The sequence below is a fragment of the Camelus ferus genome, chromosome 17 (assembly GCF_009834535.1).
Source record: "Camelus ferus isolate YT-003-E chromosome 17, BCGSAC_Cfer_1.0, whole genome shotgun sequence".
Lineage (NCBI taxonomy): Eukaryota > Metazoa > Chordata > Mammalia > Artiodactyla > Camelidae > Camelus > Camelus ferus.
The window spans coordinates 35,612,024-35,638,263 of NC_045712.1; the positions used below are offsets into that span (position 1 = coordinate 35,612,024).

The following is a 26,240-nucleotide window of genomic DNA, read 5'->3' on the forward strand; positions in this document are numbered from 1 at the left end:
CTTGCTGCCTGCCCAGTCCGGCCAGTACCCAGTAACTGCTACCTTCCTCGCATACCAGAGGGCTGTTTCAGGTTCAGCCTCTAGCACTTAGTGATTTATTGAGTGTGACAGAGAGAAAAATTGAAGATGATTTTGAGGTTTCTACCTTGGATGTATGGTGGTGCTATTAAGTAAACTAGAACATATAAGAAAATGGGCAAAATTTTAGTAGAAGATGTGTTCAATTTTGGGTTTGTCAGACTTGATACATCTGTGAGAAATTCAAGTCCTCGCTTTAGAAGACACTTAAATACATGTTTGGAAGTTAGCGCTAGAAATACAGTCCTGGGATTCATTGGCATCTAGATGGATATTGATGTAGAAAATGGACAGTTTTTCTTTTGGAAAAGCTTATAGACTAAGGAGGAGGCTGAGCATGGAAACTTTCAAAAACCGATGGTAGAAAGAAAAAGCTGGCTGTGTTGTGTAGGAAGAGAGGAGAAGGGAGCAATTCGAGGCCCAGGAACCCAGGCAGGAGGCTGTTAGGCTGTTCTCAGCCTGCATTTCTCAAAGTGTGAGCCCCAGGCCACCTGTATGAGGATCTGTTTCTCCACTGGGCACTGAAGCCACTGTGCACAGAATGCACAAGCTTTTCTGGGGCCTATGAAAATAGGAGTGACCTGAAAAAAGGTGAACGTTCTGAGAGTGCAAAATTATAAGATTCTTTCAAACAGAAGCCAGAAATTAATATGGGACGAGAGTGCATTTAAACATATTTGAAATGATTTATAGGTGGGGACTCCAAAAGTAAGAGGGCCAGTGACCCAGAGGCTTCAAGATAGCGTCAAACTTGAATCAGAATCACCTGGGCACTAGTTCTGGCCACCCTCACCCTCCTTTCTGTTCCCCCTCCCACTCCCCGGCAGGCGGAGCCCCGGCATCTTCATTTTGTAATAAGCTGTCAGAGTGGAGAAAGTTTGAGAACTCGTGGTCGGGCATTGTCTGCCCATCATGCACGTGATGCTGCAGATCCACTCAGCAGCGGAGAGTTTTTCTTAAGGACGGCGATGTACCTGGGTCCTTTACAGAGGCTGTCGCCCTGCTCTGCCCCACACTCATCTCTTTCTTGATTTTTAGCACGTTTATGTAGTGCTAACTTTGCGTTTTACCATGTAGTTACTATCGGTCCAAAACTCCTTGTCTGTAATTCTAATATCTAACAGTTTTGGAAAACTGAAAAGTGTGTAATAGTCTTGGCATCAGACTCGTGCAAAACTTCTCTGAATAGATGTGAACTGTCTTTTAAAAAAATTTTATCCCATCTAATGTGACTCTACTCATACATTCTACCACAAAAGTACTAATCCATCTTGGAGCATTTGGACAGGATGGAAAGTGAAGTGACTTCATCAACTTTTCCCTTTTGGAACTGGCACTTTCCTCCAGCTTTGTGCTTCTCCACCTGGGCCTGTGTACCCCCAAGAGTGTGCAGGGGATACAGGGAGTCACAGTGTACACATGCCTGATTGCCAGGATGGTCAAATTCATTTGATGATCTGAGGGGAAGAGAGAAGTATTAAAATGTATATGATAGCGTAAAATGCAGATTTTCCTCAATTAAAAGGCAAAAGGTGATGTTGCAGTCACTATGTAAAACAGTACGAAGGTTCCTTTAAAAACTAAAAATAGAGTTGCCATATGATCCAGCAATCCCACTCCTGGGCATATATCCAGGGAAAACTCTAATTCAAAAAGATACACACACCCCAGTTTTCATAGCAGCACTACTTACAATAGCCAAGACGTGGAAGCAACCTAAATGTACATGGGACTGGATAAAGATTTGATGGAATCCAAATTCCAGAAAATTCCACACAGTGGAATATTACTCAGCCATAAAAAAGAATGAAAAATGCCATTTGCAGCAACATGGATGGGCCTAGAGATTATTATCCCAAGTGAAGTTAATTCAGATGAAGACAGATATCATATACTATCACTTATATGTGGAATCTAAAATATGATACAAATGAGCTTATTTACAAAACAGAATCACAGATGTAGAAAACAAACTTGTGGTTACCAAAGGAAATGGGATGGAGGAGGGATAAATTAGGAGTTTGTAATTAGCAGATACAAACTACTACATATAAAACAGATAAACAACAGGTCCTACTGTATAGCACAGGGAACTGTATTCACTACCTTGTAATGAACTGTAATGGAAAAGAATATGAAAAAGTGTGTATTTATATATCTGAATCACTTTGTTGTACACCAGAAACTAACACAACATTGTAAATCAACTATACATCAATAAAAATAAAAATAAATTAAATAATATAAAAAGATAAAATGTGAGATTTCAAAGACATTCTGGTACTGTGGTCAGGATGGGGAACTCCTCCGTCCTCCTCGGCTGGGTTGCTCAAGTGCCGCCTCGCTCAGAACCCTAACAGTTTACATTGCTGTGTCGCTAACTGGCGGGACTTTGGGATTTGTGCCTGTAAAGTTCTCTAGGACCACACACGATGCCAAAAACTTCTGAGACCATGGCTATGTCAAAGAAAGAATAACACTAGTTCATCAGTCAGACTTACAAGAATTTAGGAAGATTTATGAAAGTGAAGGCCAGGAGGGCCAGTGGTGTCATAAGGATGCTAAACTTGGCAACACAGCCAAATTCCACAGGTTACTTTCCAAAGTTGGGTCCTCAGGCAGCTCATCTCCCTGTTTTTGTTTGTCCGTTATGATTAAGCATGATTACACGTGTCCTTTCTCACCACGTTTTGTGCGATATGGCCGTGTTTTGTTTTTAGCAGGCAGTAAATAATGGCGGCAGCTACGGGGGACCCCGGACTCTCCAGATTGCAGTTTGCCCCCTTCAGCAGTGCCTTGGATGTTGGATTCTGGCATGAGTTGACCCAGAAGAAGCTGAACGAGTATCGGTTGGATGAAGCTCCCAAGGACATTAAGGGTTATTACTACAATGGTAGGAGATGGTGGATTTCATCTTCCGTCATCTTTGGGTACCTGCTCTGCGCAGGATAGGGTCAGCTTTCCTTTACAAAGAGACGTCCTTGATGTTTATAATGAATGCTTCTCACTGGTTTCTATTTCACTTCCTGACTTTAGACCCAAGTTCGCTTTCACTTCTTTTCTCCTATTGGCAAAAGAAAGGGAGAACCTAACGTATTAATCCAAAAAATTAATACTGATTACTTAGTGTTGCTGGGGGAGGGGATTGGAAATATTTTTCCCAATGAATCTTTTTTTTTTCTATATTCTTGGCAAATTACTTGAATTCACAAAAGCTGTCATCTTTTGCTAAGTCCCTGTTTAGTTTGGATAACCAGGAATTGGATGGGATGCTTTGGGCTCAACAGGAAGAGTAAAATTATTCACAGTTTTTGCTCTAAATGCCGCGGTTACTGACTTATAATTGAACATGTGATAATGCTTCTGTCCAGGTGATTCTGCTGGGCTGCCAGCTCGCTTAACATTGGAGTTCAGTGCTTTTGACATGTGAGTATTTTTTGCTCAAAATCTGAAATAAAGAACACTTTTTGGCTATGAAGGAGCGTTCCTAACCTCCAACATACGTGGACCACGGTGGGAGCTACGGAGGCTCCCTGTGAGCAGGGCCAGCTTCTCGTGACTCTCGCGTGCCTCCCGTGGCACAGAGACAGTGCGAGATACTTAGGGCTCTGGTTTATCTTTTCAGGAGATGTTTATCAGGGCCTGTTAGGTGCCAATTACCATTAGATTGATTGAGTTGAGATAACACCCTTCCTGGTTTTGATTGTAGTTAATAATTTGTGATCCCTATTGGTACCTCTTGACTTACTCCTTGAGTTGCTTATCCACAGGCATCAGTGAACACTTATTAGGCTGCTTCTGTCACTGTGCAGGGCATTGTAGGGATGTATAAAGAAATACGACGTATGCCCTCAAAGAGGTTTTTTGGTCTAATTGGGGGCCACGGGAGGTTGCTGGAGAGAAGAGAGACATTTATTAGCTGAGTGTTTTCCATACATAATCCTTTCAGATCTGCCAGGTGTGGTTTTTCTCTCTTTTACAGATAAGGAAACCATGGGTCCAAAGGTAGAGTGACTTGCCCAAGGTCACATGTGGCTAAATTTAGGGAGCGAGGGTGAGAGAAATGCACACTGTGTTTCTGAGGTTGCAGTCTGAGTAGCTGGGGGCATTTTGTTATCTTCTCCAGACACTGAGAAGCCAGGAGGGTATACAGTTTGGTGAGGACGTAAGTTTGGTTCAGAACTTGTTGAGTTTGAGATGACAGTGTCCTGTAGAAATGTCCAGGGGGCAGGGAGTCACAGAGGGAGGGTCATCCACATGGAGGAGACTCTCAGGCTGTGAGAGAGGAGGAGACGGTAGTATAATAGGAACAAAGAAGAGCTGAGCGAGAATAAGACACGGTCGCCCTGGATTTGCAGTTTGAAGACCTGGTATCTGTAGCCATTGTGTTTCTGGGAATAAGTTCTAGTTTTCTCAGCTTCAGTTTCCTCATCTCTGACTCCCAGCTTCTAATGTTCCTTCCAGTTCTAAAAGTCTGATTTTCTGAGTCTCTGTCTCTTAGGATGGTTGGTGCTGTGGTCTGAATGTTTGTGTCCTTCAAAAAGTCATCTGTTGAAACCCCAGTGCGCAGGGTTATGGTATGAGGAAGCAGGCCCTTGGGCAGCGCTGAGCACATGAGGGCAGAGCTCTCCGGAATGGGACGAGTCCCTTGTAAAAGAGGCACCCGAGCACTAGATTGCGCCTTCCGCCCTGTGAGGGCACAGCTAGAAATGGGCAGTCCGCAACCGAAGAGGCCCTGCGCCGGAGCCTGACCGTGCTGCCCCTGGAGCGTGGGATTCCAGCTTCCAGAACCGAGAGAAGCTAATGCCTCTGGCTTAGCAGCTGTCTCTGGTGTCGTGTTGTAGCCGCTTGGGCCGACTAAGACAGCAAGTTTAATGAACACACTTGGAGCTCCTCCAGAGAAACGAGTTCTTTATATCCAAATTATTTTCATTATTAATGTTCTTTCTTTGCTTTTATTGCTGAGCATCTGCATGGGTTTGTAGGGAAAATCTATGAATTTATTCATCAAACAGTTACCTCTTACGTGCAGGATGTATAGGTGTTAGGAATACAAAGACACGAAACAGGGAAGTCGGGAGGAGCTCTGGATGGAGGTGGAAGACAGGTGTTTGCATTTTAGTGTGTGCAGTGTTGGGGTGACTGTGGAGAGGTAATAGCTGTTTAAGTAATACTTACTGATTGCTTCCTCTGTGTCTTGACAATAGAATGTGCTAAGCGCCGCCATACAGTTGGAGAGCCAACAGCCCTATCCTCACTCAGAGGTGCCAGGTGTTCCTCAGCTTCGCACAGCACCAGATAAATCCCTTTTGCTCTGAGGCCCCGGAAGCCTGGTGGATCTCCGCCAGCAGTTAGCAGCACAGGGTCCTGTTCTCTACCTTGTGTGAGGTGAATTATCAGTCAGGCAGTGTTTCGTCAGGCACCGGCTGCCTTGCTCTGGAAGGTGCTGTCTTAGGGTAGGGTGGACTGCTGAACCAGACCCCAAAATGTAATGGCCCAAGCACAGAGGAAGTTTGTTTCTTGCCCAGTCCAGGATGGGGGTCCAGTCTTCTTCCCCCTCACGGCCCCCTCATCCTGCAGGGTTTGCCTTTGTGTGCTGCTAGAGCCTGAACTGTCACCTTCTGGTAGCAACAGAAGGCGAAGGAGAGCCCGAGTGAAACTAGGGAGAGACACACCCGCTCTCGTCAAGCCCTCACTACGTGGGGCGTACATCTCTCTGCTCGACTCCATTAGGGAGGCTCGAGGCCTCACTGAAGCTGCAGGGAAGACTGGGCACATGGGGAACAAAAGCATCATAGAATTATTTAAGAAGGGAAAAATAGATTTTGGTGGACAATCCCTGTACCAATCTGAAGCTGGTGGAAGAAAAAAATTCCTTTCCTTTGAGAAACATTTATTTATTTAGTCGTAAGAAATATTTTTCTTTTGACCCTCAAGTTGGACTTATTAAGAGAAACAGAAGGCGTAACCCTTGCCCGCAAAGAGCTTAAGAAGTAGCTGAGGAAATAAGACCGGTGCGCGGTATCCAGGCGCTCTCGGTCCCCGCTGTCTTGCCAGTGCCTCACCCGGGTCTGACGTGTGCTGGGTGCTCACACAGCTGCTGGCTTCAGTCACAAGCAGTCTAAGGGCCTGGCTGTCAAAATGGGATGTGGCGTGTTTGATGGAAAGACACCTGTGGACTCTGTTAGAGGGTGGTATAAACAGAAAGTCAGAGGTTATTACAGAAAGCTGGAGATGGTGCAGCATGCCCCCAGAGTGAGGGTGACTTCCTAGGTCCCCAAAGTGCCCCACGGGCGTGCAAAGGTTTCTCCCGGTGTGAAAAGCAGCCTTGTCCTTATTCTGGGGGATGCATTTCATACCGGCCACCTCCACTGCCTGTCCGTTCTGGAGGCTCTGGCCACATGCCTGCCTTTGGCCAGGGGTAAGTAACAGGTGTGAAGCAGCCCCGGTGCTTTTCTCAGCAACCACTGTGAGGCTGAGAGCGGTGAATGCCGAGTGTCCAGAGGTGACGTCCCCGAGGGGGCCCAGACTTGAGGCCTCCATAGGATCCGTTCTTTACCAGGTTCGTGATACATCTTTGGGAGTTCACTGCTGGCATTAGGACATGGGCAAGATTTCTAATTCTGGTTTTTTAAAACTGCTTTTTTGAGATATACTTTGCATACCATAAAATTCACCCTTTTAAACTGTACGATTCAGTGGTTTTCAGTATATTCACAAAGTTGCACAGCCACCACCACTGTCTAATTCCAGAACATTTCATCACCCCAGAGAGGAGCCCCGCACCTGTTAGCAGTCACTCTCCTTTCCTCCCCTCCCTCCCCCCGCCTCAGACAACCGTGAGTCTACTTTCTGTCTCTATGGATTTGGTTTTTCTGGACATTTCATATAAATGGAATCATAGGAAACTAACCTCATAAATGTCCAGGACCAGGATTTGGACTCCATTTTCTTGTTTCCAAGCCTAGGGCTCTTTCCAGTCCTCCTCTGAGCCACCTCTTTGTGGAACAAGTGGAACTTGAACCTGGAGGAAGCTACTAGAATGGCTGGTTCTCCTCACCCCCACCATTATCATTTTTTAAATTCGCCCCCCCCCCCGCCCTCCCCGCCACCTCCCCTGGTGGGGCTTCGGTCAAGGGAAGCGCTTCTCCTATGAGACTCCCCTTGTCCTCACTAAGGGCACTGGTGTCCTAGGAGCATAGCCCTCCAGGGCATGATCTCGTTTCCTGCACTCTCAGAGCAAGGCTTTGGCCGGGCACTCGCACGCCCTGGCCTTTTGGGCGTCAGGAGGGAGGGCGCCTCCCTCCCCTTGTGCTTGTATGCAGTCTGGGCCATGGCGCCCTTCTTCTGGCTCACCGTGCTCTTTCAAGCCACGTCTGAGGGTAGAAGGCCCAGTTTACCAGCTGCTCTGCCTCCTTCTTCTTCCCTTTAGGCTTATTCTTTTCCCTTTGTGCTTCCTTTTTCTCCTCAAGACTGTCCTTGCTGTCCTCACCTCACCTGGATGGAGAATGTTCTTTTATTGAAGTGGAGTGGTGAAAGACAGCCTGTGATTGGCTGACTCACCATCTCCCAAAGGAAGGCTCTGGCTTCGGAGAGTTCCTTCTCTCCCAGGGCTTGGCATTCAAGCCTTACAGATGGCTTTTGGTGGAACCCCCCTCACCCAGGGAACCCCTCCACACCTGTTCTAGGTTATAGCTCTCCTTGTAGCCTCCCAAACCCAATTTTACTTAGACTCTAAATGAAGAGATGTGCTGGGTCTTTTAAACCACACAGTTACCACACGTGCGTTCCCTCTGCAGTGGTTGTGACCGCACTGTTCGGCCACTAATGAAATGAGTACTGTTTTCATTTAGCATCTGTAACTTCTGAAACATAAGTTAACCATTTCAGAGAGGAGACCAGATTTCTCCACATCTGCGTTTGTGTTCAGAATTATCTTGTCCTTCTCCTCTCCTGACCTTCATTACTCTGAAGACCGTGAGGCGTATGGAGACAGTGTAGACTGTGACATGCATGTGGCCTGACAGATTGACTGGTGGCCCTGGTGCAGCACATCGCAGTGTGCAGCTCAGATGCCCACGGGGGTGCGCTCACCAGCAGCTCCGTGCAGAGCCTGTTTGCGCTGGGGAGCTGGTGGGGTGGTCAGAAGAGGGAGGGACGCCCCTGCCCTCGGGGAGCTTGCTGTCCTCTGGGTGGGTGTATGACTGTCGGTCTAAAAGATTATTCTCAATTTTATGCACCCATCATTACCAGAGAAAGCAGGGATGGCTTCCTGGAAGAGGAGGGTTTGCAGCAGGGCACTGAAGCCTGGGCGGCTTGAGTGGGGACTGGGCAACACCTTAGAGTCAGCTAGTTCTGACTTTGGATCCTGGCTCTGCCTATTCTTACGTGACCTTCGGCAAGTTACTTTAACCTTTAAGTCAGGGAACAGAGTCTTAGGAGAATTCAAACTTGTACAGTTCTTGGCACAGCAGAAGCTCAATAAATAATGTTTGCCTTTCAGGTTAAAGATGGGAAAGGATAAAAGAGTCGGGAAAAGAGCTTGTGTTTGGGGGCCTGTGGGAGAGCAGCATGCCGAGAGAGCAGGGGAATATAGGGAGGTACAGGGCCTGCTTTTACTTCTTAAGCAGTGATGCTCATCTTTTCCCAGAGAAGCATGAATCAGCCTTCCCTTTGCCCTGCAGAGCGCCGTCCTCCGTCTCCCCTGTTGTCTGGTTTGTTTGTCACCCCCCGGCTCTCCGAGTCCCAGCTGTGACTGTTCACCGTGTCTCTGTCGTATCCAGGAGCGCCCCCACCCCGGCCCGCTGCTGCCCGGCTGTTGGAACACTGCATAACACCAACACACTCGAGGCTTTCAAGGCTGCAGATAAGAAGCTACTTTTGGAACAAGCAGCAAACGAGGTTAGCAGGGGAACGCGATGTTCCCGTCGTATTTTCTGAGGTCCCCCAGGCGTGATGTTTCTGACCAGGTGTCAGCGTCAGCGCAGAGTGGGTGTTCAGCGGTAATTGTGGGCTTCTGCGTTGGTGGGGAGGTCAGAGAGAAGACAGGCAGGCTCTTGCCTGGGGACAGGCGGGAATTCACGGCAGGGTGGCCGGGCAGCACGCGGAAGCTCTGCTGCTGGTCTCCAGTTAGCGTTGGCCGCTGCCTGGTCCCTGTCTGAGTGCTCTGCTCTGTGTCTGAATTTATCTGGGTTCTCTGGTCTCTGTCCTGGTCTTTGTCCTAAGGCCTGCAGTGCTATCAGAGATCACTTGGTCTCTCCAGTATCCTCAGGGCTAAACCTGAACCACTCCGTCTGAGTTACAAGGCCCCTCGTGGCCTGGCCTCCGTGGCCTCTGTGGCCTTTCTGTCCCGTCACTCTTGCCCTCACCTGCTCTGACCCAGTCACAGCACATCGCCCATTATTGCTCCCTTCACCACTTTCTGCTCTCTCCTCTCTCCTTGGGACATGATGTCCTCTCTGCTTGGAATGTCCTTCCTTTACTTCTTCATATCTGAGTTAAGTGTGAAAAATTAAATGAGGGCACAGTGTATCCCAGCCCCCTCTAGCACCCACTTAATCGAATGGTCTTCACACTGGTCTTAAAAAACAAAAGGGTCTTGTTTATGTGGGTGCTGTGGTCAGAGGGAAGTCTCTCGCCTTTGGTCCTGAGGAAGGCGTCCCTGCCGTCCCTCGTGGTGATGCAGCTGGTCACTCAGGTGACAGTGGTGGTTCTCCTCGGCCTGCGGCTTCACTGCTCCTGAGCTCCTGCTTGGGCTGCTCATTCCAAAGGCCGTCTCCAAAGGTATGGATCAGATCTTAACTCTGTTGTTGAAAAAAGCAGGTTGCTCCCCACAGGAGTCCCACCCCGGTCCCTCCTCCGGGCTCAGCCTCCCCCACCCCCGGCAGTTCCCACCCCCTTGGTTTGTCAGCGGCGGGGCTGTGCTTCTGTGGTCCAGCTCCTCCAACGCTGTTATTTCAACAGGAGAAATTTCTCTTTGCTTATTTCCCTCTTCACTTATGTGTAGGCCTGTTGCTCTCATGACACAACTGTTTGTCTTGCTTAGTGACACAAAGTTTAGCAACTCCACTCCTGAAACATCCTGTGAGCAGCACTTGCTGACCAGGACCAGCTTCTGCTTCCCCACACAGGACTTGCCGAGATTCATAACCTTGGTGTCTTTTCTCTTCTCTTTCTTTCACATCTCAGGGAGAGAGAATCCCAGATAAGACTTGTAAGGAATCCTGTGTCCGTAGTTCAGATCACTGCCTCCCGGAACCTCTCCCGGCTCTGTTCCCTCCCGTGTCCTTAGCCGAGCTCAGTGCTCCTTCCAGGAATTGTCCCCACTTCCGTGGCAGCACGCACTGCCTGGTGCAGCGCACGGGCACGTGCGCCCGTTTCTCTCACTGACTATAGGCGTCTTTCTGAACCCCCGATGTGCCTGCTGTGTAGTGGACAGGGGACATGCTGGAGGAAATAACAGAGGCCTGGACGTGGCCTGGTTGCCTCCTCTGGTGCTGGGACCCCCAAGGGGAGGCTCCCAGCTTCTCTCACTCTCCTAGTCTCTGTGGGGTGGGGGCTCGGGGTGGGTGTGAAGTGGGCAGAATGGGTGAGACCCGCCTTCCTCCTGGGCTGGGTCGTGCTGGGCCTGCGGGAAGGAAGGCCTTGCGACTGTTCAGCTCTGCGTGCTCAGGAGTGGGGAGCTGGGGCCACCTGGTCACTGCCCTGACACTTCCCTTTCCTCTGGCAGATCTGGGCGTCCATCAGGTCGGGCGCGGCCCTGGACAACCCTGTCCTGCTCAACAAGTTCCTCCTCTTGACCTTTGCAGTAAGTAAATGGACTGGGCGGCATTTCGACTGCCAGACCGCCCTGGCCGAGCCTCGTGCGCCAGGAGCACTGTCTGCTCTCCTCTCCCTGAAGCTTTTCCCTTGTGTGGTTCAAGTCATGGCCGTTAAGGAAAGACTCGTTGAGTTAGTAGCCCGATAGTGCAGGCGCTGATCACAGATGCGAAATTAATTCGTTCTTACTGATCATATGGGTAGTTGTCGCCCGGTTTATACAACATGGGGACCCAGCTCTCGTCCTGCAGGACACGACAAGGTGGGGTTCAGGGAGTAGCAGTTCACTGTCACTAACATCTGTGTCAGATGCAGCCCTGCAGCTCAAGTGCTGGGCCCACCGGCAGAAGGAACAGGGGACAACTTGGGGACCCCTGGTCATCCCCGGGTGGCTTCTGGACGAGAGGGCATCACCCCACATGGCTTGTCCACACAACTGTGTCCTTTTAAGAAAGAAAACTGTTTTATGTCATTGAGATCTAATTAAAATGCACCTTAAGGGCGCCCTTGAAGAGGAAGGGAAATCACATTAGGGTGACATCTGCTGCCTAGGAAAGTAGGGGAAGGGGGGAGCGGCTGACTCACACGTATGTGCGTATACACGTATGTGTATCTGTGTGTGTATCTCCATATAACGCTATTTTAGCCTTTATAATCACGGTGACAGTATCGTGTTCTGTCAAGTGTATGTTCCATGGACTCCTGTCCATCTAGGTTGTTCTTAGTATTCACTATTATAAAAAAAATGTGGCAGTAACCAGTGTTGGCCACACTGATTTTTCTTTAGAATAAATTCTTTGGAGTGGGTTTGTAAACATAGTGATGCTGACCGTTATTAAGTGTGTTGTTTAACTCCAGCGTCATTAGCTTCAGATATTAATCCTCTTCCCTACATTTTTCTTTTCTTTGTTTGGCAAGTTGTAGGTCTTGCCTTTCTTTCTCCCACATGAGCTAATCCTCCGTTTCGTGCTCATGCTGCCTCTCTGATGTCCTGCTCAAGGCAAAGGAGAGAGACAGGGCTCTCACTGCAGGCTGTACCCAAGGGGGATATCTACAAGGAGCACATTTTCTCACAAGTTAAAATGCTTTCTGTGCGCCAGTGGGGAGATAGAAGAATGTTTAAATTCTTCAAGGGATTGCCCGGCACACTTTGGCATTGATAATTTATCTGTAAATTTGGGTAACTTTGTAAACTCATTGCTCGGATAGTTACAAGCTATACAAGTCAGAGATTTCTGGTGGTTATACTTTAACGTCAATGCATTTTCTGTACCAAGAATAATTCCAGTTAGAATCTGATTGACAATTTGCATTCACCGAGACAACATTAGCTCTCACTTAAAATTTTAAGGCATTTCCCGGAGCCAGCATGAGCATCAGCCATATTGTCCTTCCTGCTGAGTATTCTTAACCTGCCTTTGAAAAAATTAAAAGTCTCTTATCTTTTAAAATGTTCAGACACAAAGGGCTGTACGTTTAACTTAATCGAAGTCCTTTGTATCCTGAAAAGAATCCTAAGAAATTCAAGCCTTTTGACTTTTGAAGATGACCTGATAAAGCTTCTTAGAAATCGTCAAGTCCTCCATCTTGAATTGTTTAACCTTTCACTAAAGATCAGTTACGACAAATCATTTAAGTACAAAGAAGACAGAGTAATCTCTGGAGGTGTTTTTGCTTCTTTTCTGCTGCTCTGAGGACTCGAAGGGACAGACACTTTATTAATGTCAGTTTTGCAGTTTGTTTTGCAATTGTCAATGGGAGTTTGTTCTTAGTTAATAAATTAGTAGCAGAATTAAAGACTGTGGAAACTAATCACTAGGCTTTTTCATCTGGACTCAGGCTCACATATACATTTATATTTGAAAAGTTACCTACTATGATCCCATTTATATGAAAAGTCCAGATAGGCAAATCCATAGAGACAGAAAATAGACTAGGGGCTCCAAGGGGATGAGACTGCAGAGTTTCTGTGAATGGTATTTCTTGTAAACTCATGGGGAATTTCTGCTACTGGGGTTTCTTTTGGGGGCAGTAAATCTATTCTGAAATTGGTGGTGATGGTGGTACAGCCTTGTTAGTGACTAGAAAACCACTCTCTTATACTCTATAACATGGTAAATTTTATGGGACTTGAATTATATCTCAGTGACAAGTCATCAGCCAACCATCCACTCTTTATTCTTAGCAAGATTAATTAGCCAAATAAACTGCATAGTGGTCAGTGGTAACAGACTGGCCGGGAAGCTGTCAGATACCCACATAACTCGGGTCCTACCTCGTGAGCAGTTCACCGCACGCCTGCTCCAGGAATTCAGGAGCAAGAGTGTTCAGCCTGAGTGGGACCAGTATCCAGAACAGCTTCACAAGTCGTTGCCCCCACATTGCCTCCCGTGTCGGGGGGCAGTCAGATACACCCCGAAGCTGGGGTCTCTTGTATCATCAGTGCTCCTTTGTTCTTAGAACCTCTTCTGTGACTCATACAGCTAATCCTCTGCTTACTTTATCTCTGCTCCATGCAAAGAGTTAGCTCCCTGAAGGCTCTCCTGGGTTTCATCCATCTTCTCCCTGTTAGAATGTCTAACATTTTGCCTTGTACATAACAAGTGCTTAGTTGTTGACTTGAACTTCACCAATAAGGCATTTCCGAAAGCAGCATTGTGTTATCTCAGGCATACATAGGCAATGAACGACACATGGTAATAACTTTAAGAACGTGCTTAATTCATCTGATTGTGAAAAGAGAGGTAACTGTACTTGGAGGTCGTCCATCCAAAGATGGTGCGTGGCGTGTTTGTGGTACCGAGGACAAGAGCCTACGTTTTGGGAGTAGAATTCCACTCCCCTGTCTGCCAGAGTATCTTTGTTTTGTTCAAATTCTACACCCTTCTCTAAACTTCCATTTTCTGTGTATGAAATGGGATGATAATATTTACCTCCCAGATGCTTTTGTGTATTAAACAACGATGATGTCATTGTCAGTTACTTATTGAATACTTCAGTTAGCAAGTGGCCAGTATGTTTATCACGATCTGTTAATTATTTTGTGGTGTGTGGGAGTATTTCAGATAAAGACAGAAGTTCTGTGTCCTCTCAGAGTTCTGCTGGAGATGAGAATTTCTGACTAAGCTGGTCATATCTTGTGTGCATTAGTTTTTCTGTCTTACGTGGCTGTTGGGAAGTTACATGTAATAGATGCACTTCAGTTTCATCATTGCTGCTATTCTGATGCATCATGTTGTGTCTTCTAGGATCTAAAGAAGTACCACTTCTACTACTGGTTTTGCTCCCCGGCTCTCTGCCTTCCAGAGAGTACACCCCTCGTGCAGGGACCAGTGGGCTTGGATCAGAGGTTTTCACCGAAACAGGTATCAACAAATAAAACAAAATACAGGTAAAACTGGGTTTAACATGCATGAGTAGTTTATCTAGGTCATTCCAAAGACAGATAGGCGCTTGCCTAGATGAAGAGGTGGTCACTGTGGAATCTTCCAAAGACGGTACCAGGAGCAGGCTGACTTGCACCGTGTTTGTGAGATCATTTTGAAGACGTACCAAGCAACAGTTTTCCGGGTTCTCAGTGGCATTTGTTGAAATATGAGGAAGGAGGAATTATAGACACATTTTGAAAGACTGCAAGAATTGGCCAACATGTGGTCTTCACTTTCAGTGTAGGGGATCGTGAGGCAGTATACTTTGGGGAGAGAGTCTTTGAAACCAAATTGAAGACATCCTCCTTCCTTTGTGCCAAGCTGCAGAACTTCCACATTAGGAATGGTGCATGCAGAGCTAGCCTTTACAGCTGAAGAAAGATAATCAGGTCATTAGAGATGGTTCTAAGAAGAGCAGTGAAAATCATTAGGTTGGTGGAACAGAGACCCTCAGCCAGAAAATTCTGGTCATTGCTGAGGCAGAGATGGAGGGCAAGATGACTTGAATTCATGAAGTGTGTCAGTCACTAAAACCCTGAATTCTAAAGCCAGGGAGCAGCCCTTCATAATTAAAAAATTAATAACAAATTCATTTACTAAGACAAATCAAAAGTTGTGGTTTTGTGGGACTCATCTCCCAGGGAGAAATGTAAGTGGGAGAAATATAAGTGGGAGAAAGGATCACGCCTGTGGACTGACTGCTGATGGGTTTGAGGTTTCTTTTAGCGGGGACAGAAATGTTCTCAGATTCTTGTGGTGATGGTTGCAGATTCCTGTGAACATGCTAAAAACAGCATTGATCTGTGTGCTGTGAATGAGTCACTTGTGTGGTAAGTAAAGAAAGCATGTCTCAGTAAAGCTGTTAAAGATTATAGAAAGGGTCAGGGTGAAATTCATCCATGGTAACTCACGCTTGGTAATCACAGGAGAGAAATAATGTTCGGCCACCTCTCTAAACCTTTGTGGTGACATCTTAGGGAACCACCATGCTGTACCATGATACGTCCCCCTGTGCCCCTGTCTAAGACACACTGGAATGCACGTGGAAAGTGTTGTATAAAAGCCAGGTGGTTTATTTGGGGCTTTCATAGGTTTATGTGCTGCAAAAAGAGTAACGGATATGATCAATCATTTCCAGTCTTCTGGCTTGAAAGTACTTTTTTTTAATGTTAATTTTTAGCTCAGAACTAGGTAAGTAATTGTCTGGAGAATAACTCATTGTTTCCTGTTTTCAGATTCAGGCCCTTGAGCGTGCATACGATGATCTTTGTCAAACAGAAGGAGTCTCAGCGCTACCTTACTTCTTAATCAAGTATGATGAGAACGAGGTGCTGGTGTCCTTGCTTAAGCACTACAGTGACTTCTTCCAAGGTCAGAGGACAAAGGTCAGAGAACATTTGTGTATCATTTTATTATCCATTAAGAAAATCTGATGTTTGCATTATGGTAGACCACTGCAAAATTCAGGCTCATTTAGATTTCTTAAACCCTCCAAAGACTGTCTCAGAACATTGCTGTATCTTCACCCTGTCCCACCCCTGCATTTCCCAAATCAGCTCTTCCTCCAGATTTTCGTAGCTCTGTGGCACCTCAGAGTAATTTTGGATTCCTCACTTCCTGCTGGTGGTTAAGTGTTTTCAGCTTTTCTTCCTAGTGTATTTTGTATCTAAATTTTCATTCATTCCCAGGGCTACCACTGTAGTTCAGGTCCTGGTTATCTCACTCGTGGACAATGGGGGCTCTCTTCTATCCTGCACCCCAGCACGACGGAAGGGTCTCCCTCAGACCCCCGTGTTCCCTGTGTCTTTCACTGATCAAGAGTTAATGGTGACTTCCTTCCTTCCGGCTCCAAACCACCTTTTCTGCTTCATCTTCCACTGTTTTCCTCATAAACCATTGCTCCAGCTAAGCGTCTCTGTTTTTCACCGACAAGCCCCCCTAAGCAAACAGACTTTTTCTGTATCTGTTTTTGTCCTTGTATTGTCTTCCTGAAACACCTCCCACCTGTGGCAGTCCCAAGGGGCTCTCTCCCCTTGCTGAAACCCAGCCTCCACAGAGAAGCCTGCTTTCTCATGGTGTTGCCGATCTGACCTTTCCCCCCGAACTCACTGCACTCACTCCCTGATCCCCACTACCTGCTCCACTCGCTCCCTTGTACACGTTGTTTTTTGTGCTCTTAGACTGTGAGCTCCCGGAGGGCAGGGACCGAGTCTTCTGTATCTCTATCAGCATAGCATCCAGCCTTTGTCTCGGGCCCTCAATAAAATTCTTCTGAATGAATGGAAGAGTACTGTAAGTGTCTGTTCGATGCAACGGGAGAGATAGTAAGCTGTCTTAGCCATATCAGATATTGTGAGTTAAAAACGAAAAATTGATGATGAGCATTATGCAGTTGTGAGATCAAGTGGGAGAATTTCGAGAGCTGTGCAGGAGGCAGGCCTCTCACCGATGCCCTGGCAGTTCCTTCCCTGAACTTCGGATGCCTTTTTTTAAGTAGATTTTTTTTTCCTCAAAAAATTTCACTAGCATTTTCTTTTTCAGAGGGAACCCTTTTTAAATTGATGACCGAATTTTTACGAAAATTCTTCCCCCACCCCAGGCAGTTTCACAGAACTGTAGCTAGGTTAGGAGCAGTGAGACCACCATTAATTTGAAGTCCAATCTAGGGTGAGGCCCCGCTGTGACAGCAGGCGGGTGAAGTGGCTTGCGTTTGAAAGCAGCCGGCCTGTGGGTGGTGTGCGGTGGAGAAGTGGTCCTGCCTGCAGTGCAGCTCGACCAAAAAAATTTGCAGAGCACTTTTTAATTTAAAAGGGGCTTTCACATACTCGATTTTGTAATAACTTTGAAGTAGGTGTTATCGGTATCTGCATTTTCTATTGGACAAAAATAAGACTCATAGCCACACAGCCCAGTTGTCCGTTTCCAAAGCCCGGGCACTCTTGTGTCATCGGGGAGGGGTGTCTCTGCTTGACCTTCGGGATCATGCAGGTCTGAATTTGACACCCAGCGTGGCCACTCCGTAGCTCTGTGACCTTGGGGAGTTTTGCACAGCCTGTCTTCACCCTGGTCTCTCTGGTACATGGTGGCAGTACCACTTGTTACAAGGCTTCATGAAGATTAAACATGATAATATGGACAAAATGCCCAGCACACAGCAGGTGCTCAGTACACATCCACTTCCTTTCTTCCTCAGCAGCAACAGATTTTCAAAGAGTGAGCAACTCTCTGGAGTCTCCATTGAAGTGGTCTGGGCAAGTTCCCAGCGCCCTGACGCTGAGGCCGACCACCTGCCAAGTTCGGGTATAGCATCTCTCACTCAATTAAGAGCGTATCTCAGGAAAGCCTGGCTTTGCTCAGTGCCTATGTTGAACACCTCCTATAAGCCAGAAATGATGAAATACGATTATACCTCCTCTCACAGACCCTGGGGTCTTCTAAGGGAGATGAGACACTGACCTGTGGAAAGTTAACTAGAAATTCAAGTCACGGAAAAGAAGTGCCAACGAAATGATACAGGTGACACTTTGGTTGTTTATCTCTGCATCTGTGCCCTGTCTGGTTCTAGCAAGGATCACCAGAAGCTGCGCAGATTGGTGGCCTCTTAGGGGTTTCGTGGCCTCGTGGCCGACCTCCCTGTCTTTGGTCCTGGCTGTCCCATCCATCCCCCACACTGCTGCCCAAATGCATTTTCCTAACACGTAAATCTGATTTTGTCACTGTTCTACTTAAAACCCTTCTGTGGTTCCTGTTGATGTCAAGATAGAGTGAAAAATACTTAGCTTAGCATTCAAGGCCTCTTCAGACCTGGCTCCTGTCTACCCTTCTCGGCTCGTCTCCTGATATCCCCACGACGCGTCCTAGGCTGTGGCTCCAGCGTGCCCTCCAAATGCCCTGGATGTTCCCTCCATCCCTCTGCCTTCAGTCATGCCTCTCTGTCTGTTTCCCTTCGTCAGCCCCAGCCCCCTTTCTGGCTCATCACCGCTGGGAAGCGCTGGCTGATTCCTGGCACTATTGAGCTGTCCCTCTTTTGTGTCCTGCCAGGGGCCCTTCTCCTCACACGACTGAGCTCTCATGTCATTGTTGGCTTGCTGCTTATCTGCCTCACCCTGACCCCTGAGCAGCCCATGAGCAACTTTAGTGCAAAGACCATGCTGGACCCCACACTGCACCCTCTGTGTTTAGCCTAATGCCAGGCACTTCGTGGGCCCGAGCACATGAGTGTCGAGGGGGAGATGGTTACTTGTGGACTGGTGTAATCATGGAAGGCTTCGGGGGGAAAGCAGTGTCTGAGCAGAGCCCTGAAGACACGCTTTCTGTGAAACCGTATAATTCACTTGGGTCACTACTCCTGCTTCTATGGCATGAATCTCATTCACTTGCTTTCACTTAAGTCCAGTTGCTCTTTTGTGTTCCTTGCATCACAAAGTTTCCTTGACACTTTTTATCCCATTCTTCTAGGAACAGGTGTTTTTTCAGTGGGAGCTCCTGCATTTGCACTCTGGCTTCATATTTTACTGTTTCCTACCTCCCCCTCTTACCAAGAATTTAACCCCCACCCAAGAAGCCACTACTCCTTTGGGAGCACTGGTGTCCTCACATATAAAATAAAGAAGTGTTGGAATCCCTCCAAGTTTCTCTCTTCTTCGTCTGTTTTCTCTTCTGGGGGAGCCTGGTGCCTGTGACTCCAGTGACTGCCTCCTGCAGCCTGAACCTCCCTGTGGACCTTGGACTGTGTTGTCCGCCCACCTGCTTGTTTCTCCAGCGCCTCACAGTCAGTATCTCCAGACTGATCTCTGCCCCAAGTCTGAGCCTCTTCTGGGCATCACTGTCTGGCAGTGACACCATCATCCATCCGGTCACGAGAACAGGAAATGTGGGCGGCCTGCTGACACCTCTGTCCTCTGCCGCCCCCGCATCCTGTGGATCTTTGTCCTAAACTTGTCTTCGTCTTCTGCATTTGCATTTCTCCTGCCACCGCCCCAGTCTAAGCTCTGGGGGCTTTTATCTGCTTTACTGCAGTAGCTTCCTCACAGGTCTCCTTGCGCCCACTCAGGCCTCCCTGCAGTCCCCCCCCCCGCCGCCCCATATTGTCCAAGGCAGTCCTTTGAAAACCAGGCCTGCTCACGTCACTCACAAAGTGAAACAGAACCGTGTCTTCTTGCCTGTGCTCCAAGACTAATAATCACGTTTGATAATGCGGCTCCAGGACTCTACGTGGCCTGGCTCCTGTGTGGTCCAGCCCCGACTTGTTCCGTGTCCCCTGTCGCTTTGCACCCGCTGCGCCTCAGAGGTGTCAGGTGCCGTCCTGCTGCAGGGATCTTGCCTGGAACTTCTTTCTCCTTTCTATTCTTCTGCCTCGTCTCTCCCCTCCTCCCCACCTCCCATTTGCGCAGTGAAATGTTCTCTATTCAGATTTAAACTGAACCATGATTCCTCGAGGACTGTCTCCCTGACCTCTGTAAAAAGGTTTATTTTGCCCCTCACGGGTTTTCGTGGCACTGTGTGGCTCTTCTCTGTAGCAGATTGCACAGTTGTAATTGTACAGTTTCTTGGGTGAACTTTGAGTAATACTCCCATGTGAACGTGAGCTCCCACAGGGCGGGTACCCTGTCTTTGATTTCCCACCATTGCATCTGTGTCCCAGGGTATTGTGCCTGGCAGGTGAAATGCAGTGGAGGAATAAGGCGTGCGTGCCTGACATGTGAAACACCTGGGTCAGTCAGTGCCCCCCCCCACCACAGTAGGCCTTCAGTAAGGGGTAGGTCCCTCCTAGTGTGGCTCATTGTAAGTGCTCTCTTTAATATGGTATTCTGCTGTCTCATTAAGGCTGTGTTGCTTATAAAGTCTTTCCCAAGTCGTCAGTGCACATAAAGTTGATGTCTGGTATGAGTCGTGGTCGTGCTGAGTGGTCTGACAGGAGACAGAACGTGGGGGGAATATGTGATCTGCAGTGGGGGACTTAGAGCACTGGTTCTTAATTTGGGGCAGGGGTAAAGGTCCAGATGCACAACCTCTTTGAGAATCTGGTGGAAGCAATGGATCCTTGCCCACCAAAAATAATCACCTCCACATGGTTCTAATGTCTAATGTCAGGGCATCCACAGAACACTGAAACCCGTTCCTGGATCCTCTTTGGGTCCCTGGCTTACAGGAAGATGAGGGGAAGGACAGGCGTTAGCCTGCCTGTGAGGAGATTTTGGGATTGCTGGGGCCAGCAGGGGGATGGCCCATCTCTGTTCCAGGCCAGAGGGGGGACCTTTGCAGCTGGAGGTACCGCTCACTCAGCTCAGAGCCTCAGCGGGCTGTGAGGCAGTGGTACCTGCTGTGAAGAGGGCACACTGTCCCCTTCGCCAGCGCCAGCTGCTACTGTGTTCTGACTGTGTGTCCAGCGCTGAGCTGGTCCCTCGCACGTGGAGGCAGTAATCCTTCTAACACCCTGCGACGGGAGTAGTGTTGTTCCCCTTTTACAGGGGAGGAGAATGGAAATGAGGTGGGGGGATGGGAGCCCCTGCCTTGTGGACTGTCTCACCTCCTGCAGTCACAGTGCTTCCCATGGCGGGAAAACGTTTTTCTCGATGGCTCACAGCGCGACATGGTAGAGCAGGGGGGCTGGACTCTGGGTCCGCCCGCAGCTTCCCAGCTGAGTCCTCGGTCTCAGTCTCCTCCGCACAGACGTGCGCAGTAACAGCGCCTCCTCCTCGCAGCCGATTGTGAGGATTGAGATGGTGGATGTAGGCAGGCTCTAAGCTTTACTTGCACGTTATAATTGTTCCTGCTGTATTTTCTTAGAATGAGTTTGTCAGGTTTCATTTTCAAAAGAAAATTCTTTTCTTTGAGTTGACCTCGGGTTCCCACTCTTCTATAGGAATGGAATTTTGAGGCCCTGAGTCATGCAGCCAACTTTGCCTTTACCAAAGAAAGGCCGGCTCTCTGGCCTTTTGGGTTTTAAAAAACCTGAAGAAATTAGGAGACGCTCTCAGGAAATCTGCGGGGTAATCGGTTCAGAAGCCCCCAGACCAGTTCACTGGTGATGCTTTCTTTAAATTGAAGCTCAGTTGCAAATGCATCTCATGTTGGTTTCTTCTCGTTTCTTAGATGTCTTATGGTTGTTAAAGGTGATTGCTTAAGGCCAGACTTCTTTGTTACTTACAGTTAAAACTACTTGTTACATGATGCTTCAATAATAATTCTTATGTCTGTCTTTATTTTTACTTTTTAATAGACTTTATTCTTTTAGAGCAGTTTCAGGTTCACAGCAGAATTGAGCAGAAAATACAGAGTTTGCACACAGCCCTCCCCACCCACACATACATACTCCCCTACCCTCAACATCCCTCATCAGTGTGGCATATTTGGTACAATTGATGGACCAACTTGGACACATTGTGATCAGCCAAAGCCCATGGTTTACATTAGGGCTCACTGCTGCACACTGCGGGTTTTGACAGATGCCTCATGTCTGTCTTTAGGTGTATGCACACACATACACATAACTGAAGCAGACCTTTCACAGAGCAATACTTTACTGGGTGCTCTGCACTCTGTTTTCTGTCCTGTTGTTTCTTTTTGAATGATGCTAGTTGTGACGCAGTGACGTGGTTTAGGACATGCAGATAGCTTGTCATCTGTAGTTTGCCCATTTTGAAAACACTGGCAGATGCATGAACTACACTAGGTGTGGGTCCAGTCATTATTTTTACATCCAGCTTTCTCTTTTTGCTTTTAAAATCTCACAAAGCTCTAACTATTATTAAAAGGTATTGGATTTTTTTAAGTAAACACTTTATTTCCTTCTTTTTCTGTGTAATTTTTCAGAGACTAAGATTGTACTGTATTCTGTTTTATTTTAGCATAATACTCAACTCCACATCAATTTCCTTTTTAATAGAGATGCATGATAATGGGCTTATTAAATTTTTGACATTTAGGTTTCTTACCATTTTTCACTCGTAGGAGCTTCTTTGTGCATGAAATCCCACTCCCCCCCCCCCATATTTTGATTTATTATTTCCTTAGAAAAGATTTCTGGATGTAGAATTACTGGGTTAAAGGGTTTGAACATTTTAAGGCTGATAAGCAGTGGTATGCTGGCACATGTGGGCAGCGGGGGCGGGGGGGGGCCTGATTTGCTGTGTGTGCTCACTTCCCTCGTGTCCCTGCTCCCACCAGGGCCAGTTTCAGCTTCCGACGTGAAGTCACAGGCTGCGGGCTGGGAAAGGGCAGGCCCGTTGGCTTCCTCGGCCTGTGGCACCGGCCTGGGCAGCACACCGCTGCTCGTAATGACCGTCGCCCCAAGCTGCCGACTTCTCTTTTGCCAACAGTGCAACTTAGTTAGCAGCGTCAAATGTGATATAGAGTTTCATATACTTGGTCGGTTGAACTTAGGCCTGGTTTAAGTTCTGTTTTCCTGCAGTGAGATACCGATTCCATTGTGGTCACAGTGGCTCTGCTTCAACTGGCGGTTCCTGTGATTACGTGGAAACAGCCCGTGTCACTGTCCCGTTGCTTTCTTTTGGGGAAGTTCTTGATTGAGTCTACCTCTTCAGAGCAGTTACTGAAGATTGGATGTTTGGGAAATGCTTTGTAATTTCTCCCACATTAGCCTTGAATGCTAGGGCTTTAAAATCTTTGGACAAGAGCAGCGGCAAAGGAGCAATAATTACCATGCTATTAGTGGGGCTCTTTCTTCGCCGAGTGGGCTCTGAGTCTTGGCAGCTGTCTGTGACATCCCCGTGCATTAGCTGTCCTATACTTTTAAAACATCATCTCCTTTGTGCATTTCCCGTTGTATCAAGTGTTTGGGTAAGAGCCATTTGTCAGATGGGCGTGTTTTAGGGCATCATTGTGGAAATTTCTCCAGCTGAGCACACTCCCATGGACACTTTTGCCCTTTTCTTTCTCACGTTGTACTTTTCCAGCAAATTGCTGGGTGGATTATAGCCAGATTTTGACTGAACCACTTCAATGAATTGTATGCTCTCAGCCAAGTAGAAAGAAGTATTTATCTCGTAAACCTTCTAAACAAAGTTGTTTTGCAATTACATTTTGTTTCTTTCTGCTGATTTGTATCATAAAAGGAAGTGATTTGCCCAAGTTCACACAATGAATTTGTGGCAAAGCCAGTTCTGGAACCTAGAACTCCTAGCCAAGGGTTATTTCTGGCTGCCATTGAAAAAATCTGTTCACCCACATAGGTAAACTGGCTCACCCTGCATCGTACAGACCAATTTCTACAATGATTGAGGTTCCTGATTTGGTTCCTAAAGCACTGAAAGATTTTGGAGTCACTTTTGAACCATCAAGGAGATATTAAATGCTCAGCCTGGTGTCTGGTGGCTTCTGTCTTTTTCCTGTCCAGTGCTTGCTTTTTATACTCATGTGTGCCTCGGGGGTAGGAGAGTTACTGAAGAGCATTTTCGAGCTGACCTCCCTGTATAAGTGAGGGGCAGATTTCTCTTCAGTAGTTAATTCCTGTTCTATAGCTCATTTTAGGTCAGGCTGTTCTACGAAACTTACTCCTGGTCTTCTCAAAAAAGATTTTTTCTTCCTTATTACCTCATTGCCTTTGCATTTAGTGTCAGAAATATGCTCATTCTTTGAAAAGAGGCATCTGCCTTTAGTATCTAACATTCTAATTTATATAATTTAAAGACCATTTGGCCCCAGCTCTACAATTGCAGATGATAAAACGTAGACTCAGAATATTTGATAAGTAGAATTTATCCTCCCTTTTCTCTGCCAGTTAAGAAAAGATAACCTTGCCAGTCAAGGTAGGTAACTACGTGACAGTGATAGACACCTGAACAAAGGGGTCAATGAAGTTCCTGTCAGCGTTTATTTATATAGTGGTTACAATTGCCGTTTGTTGAGTACTTGGCTTGTTCCCAGCCTCTGTGCTAAGTGCAGATGAGAGTTAGCTTATTGATGAGAAAAATGAAGGCAGAGAGAGGTTAAGTAAACTGCTGCAGTTCGCAGGAGAGTAAGTAACTCAGGACATTTGATAAGAGCCCAGGGTCATGGAGTCATAACTGAACAGTTGAAACTCAGCATCTCTGTATGAATGGCACTTTCTGGACTGATCCTGTCTGGGTTCTTCCTAAGTGACAATTGAAGAGCCTTCAGATGCCCAGGGAAGTTGAGCCTTAGCTGAGTCTGTGTTGTTTTGTCACCTACGGAGGATTTTTTTTTTTCTCTTGAATGGTCTATAAAGCTCCATAATTCTGGAGCTAGAAGGATTCCTTTGAGATGGAACGATTTTACTGCTTCATTTTACAGGTGAGGGAGGAACCTGCCCAAGGTCTGAAGATCAGTTAGCTGCAGCATTAGAGGGCATGCCTGCTGGTCCTCCAGCCAGTGCTTTCCCCGCTGCATCAGGCCGTCCTCTTCCCTAAGCTGTTGGGACTGTTACAGCAGTAGAATGCCAGTTGCTCCCATTTACCCCCTTTCCTGCTGAATATCAGTGTTGTAAATGCCCTTGATGAATTTTAAAAATGTGAAGTTGAGGTGATGATTACTTAATAAATGTAGTCTGGCAGATACCATCTGTCACAGTCGATAGAGGGGAACAAGATAAGAAGGTGTCCCCCATGGTGGCGGTGGCCACCAGGACCGGAAGAGCCCCAGGAAGACAATGTCTTCATTCAGAGGGAACCCTAGGCCAGCGGCCTCATTCTCAGAGTTCTCTTGCTTCGTATAGGAAACCCTCTTCTACACCATACTCTCACATTCTCACCCAGGAGGATCCCAGGGTTAAAATGTCCCTGAGAGGAGAACCTGTAATGTTGAGAAAGGAAATGGGTGGGGGTGGGGAGGTACCCGCCGGGATGCTGCATCATGGATTTATACATAAGCCTCAGGTCTGTCGGTCAAAGACCAGCCTTTCCTCATCCAGCTGCCTCCCAGGACCTCTGCCCAGTGTGGGGGTGAAGGTGGAGAGCTTTCCATATACTGGGGGCCTGAGAAAGTGACCAGTTCTGTCATTTATTCAACAAGTATTTGCTGAGCATCAGGTCCTGTGCCAGGCACTCGGGCTGGAAAGCTAAGTACAGCAGACTGCTCCAGTGCTCACACGCCTTGCAGACCAGCAAGATAAACAGGAAGTGCCTCCTGTATTTTCTCCATTCTAAGTGCTTTTCCCCCACATTTTAATTTTTCTAAAGTCAGGAATTGCTTCTGACTGTTGTGTATATTTAATGTGGTGACGTTTCCCTTTTTTCTGTCCAATTTGAAAGTGCATTTTATAATCTCTGGTGCCTTTGAGTCAAGAAAATACAGAGGCTTAACAAATAGTCACAGTTACTGTGCGGAAGAACCTAGGGTGCAGTGAACCCTGTTTTAAGCAAGCCCTGGTTTTCTCCTGCTTAGTCCCGAGGCAGCCAGTACTGAAATGAAAGCTTCCCGGGTGACTCCCCTGTGCATTAAATGGGAGAACCTGAGCTGGAGAGGATTGAAGAGCTGAGCAGTGCCCTGCAAACTGCACTGAGCACGCAGACCACCTGGGTCCTGTTAAAATGTGGATTCCGATTCAGCAGGGCTGGGGGCAGGGACCCGGGGAGTCTGCGTTTCTGACAGGCTCCCCTGTGGTGCTGGTGACACTGGTGCAGGGACCACGTTTTGCAGAGCCAGGGAGGACATCAGGCCAATCCAGAGTTTTCAAAGTAATGAAAAATAGCCCCACAGGCAATTTTTCTGTTTTGTCTACAAGACCACCTTCTCTGATGGTTCCCAAATTCAAGTCCATCAACTAGACCAGCTGTATCAGAATCACTCAGGTGCTTGGTCCAGATACAGGTGGCTAGGCTCGCCCCGGGAGACCCGCAGTCACTGATAATGTGTCAGAAGCACTGCGGGTGCTGGACTTCCCATGTTCTCGCATTCAGCTCCATCCCACTGGTCCTCATTACAACTCTGTGAAGT

General features: G+C 47.3%; 1 protein-coding gene across 11 annotated transcripts in view; it reads left to right on the top strand.

The window, feature by feature from the left end:
* Nucleotides 1–26,240, top strand: part of ATG7 (autophagy related 7) — a 307,849-nt gene that overhangs the window by 92,099 nt on the left and 189,510 nt on the right. For 6 of the 11 annotated variants that reach the window (XM_032458969.1, XM_032458968.1, XM_032458959.1 and 3 more), the window contains 6 exons: nucleotides 2,799–2,971; nucleotides 3,450–3,504; nucleotides 8,862–8,979; nucleotides 10,808–10,885; nucleotides 14,145–14,261; nucleotides 15,560–15,709. In XM_032458969.1, the coding sequence (XP_032314860.1) occupies nucleotides 2,812–2,971; nucleotides 3,450–3,504; nucleotides 8,862–8,979; nucleotides 10,808–10,885; nucleotides 14,145–14,261; nucleotides 15,560–15,709 (678 nt within the window). In that variant the 5' untranslated portion in view covers nucleotides 2,799–2,811. The remainder of the gene's footprint in view (nucleotides 1–2,798; nucleotides 2,972–3,449; nucleotides 3,505–8,861; nucleotides 8,980–10,807; nucleotides 10,886–14,144; nucleotides 14,262–15,559; nucleotides 15,710–26,240) is intronic. The other 5 variants (XM_032458967.1, XM_032458960.1, XM_032458966.1 and 2 more) reach the window with 1 other exon arrangement.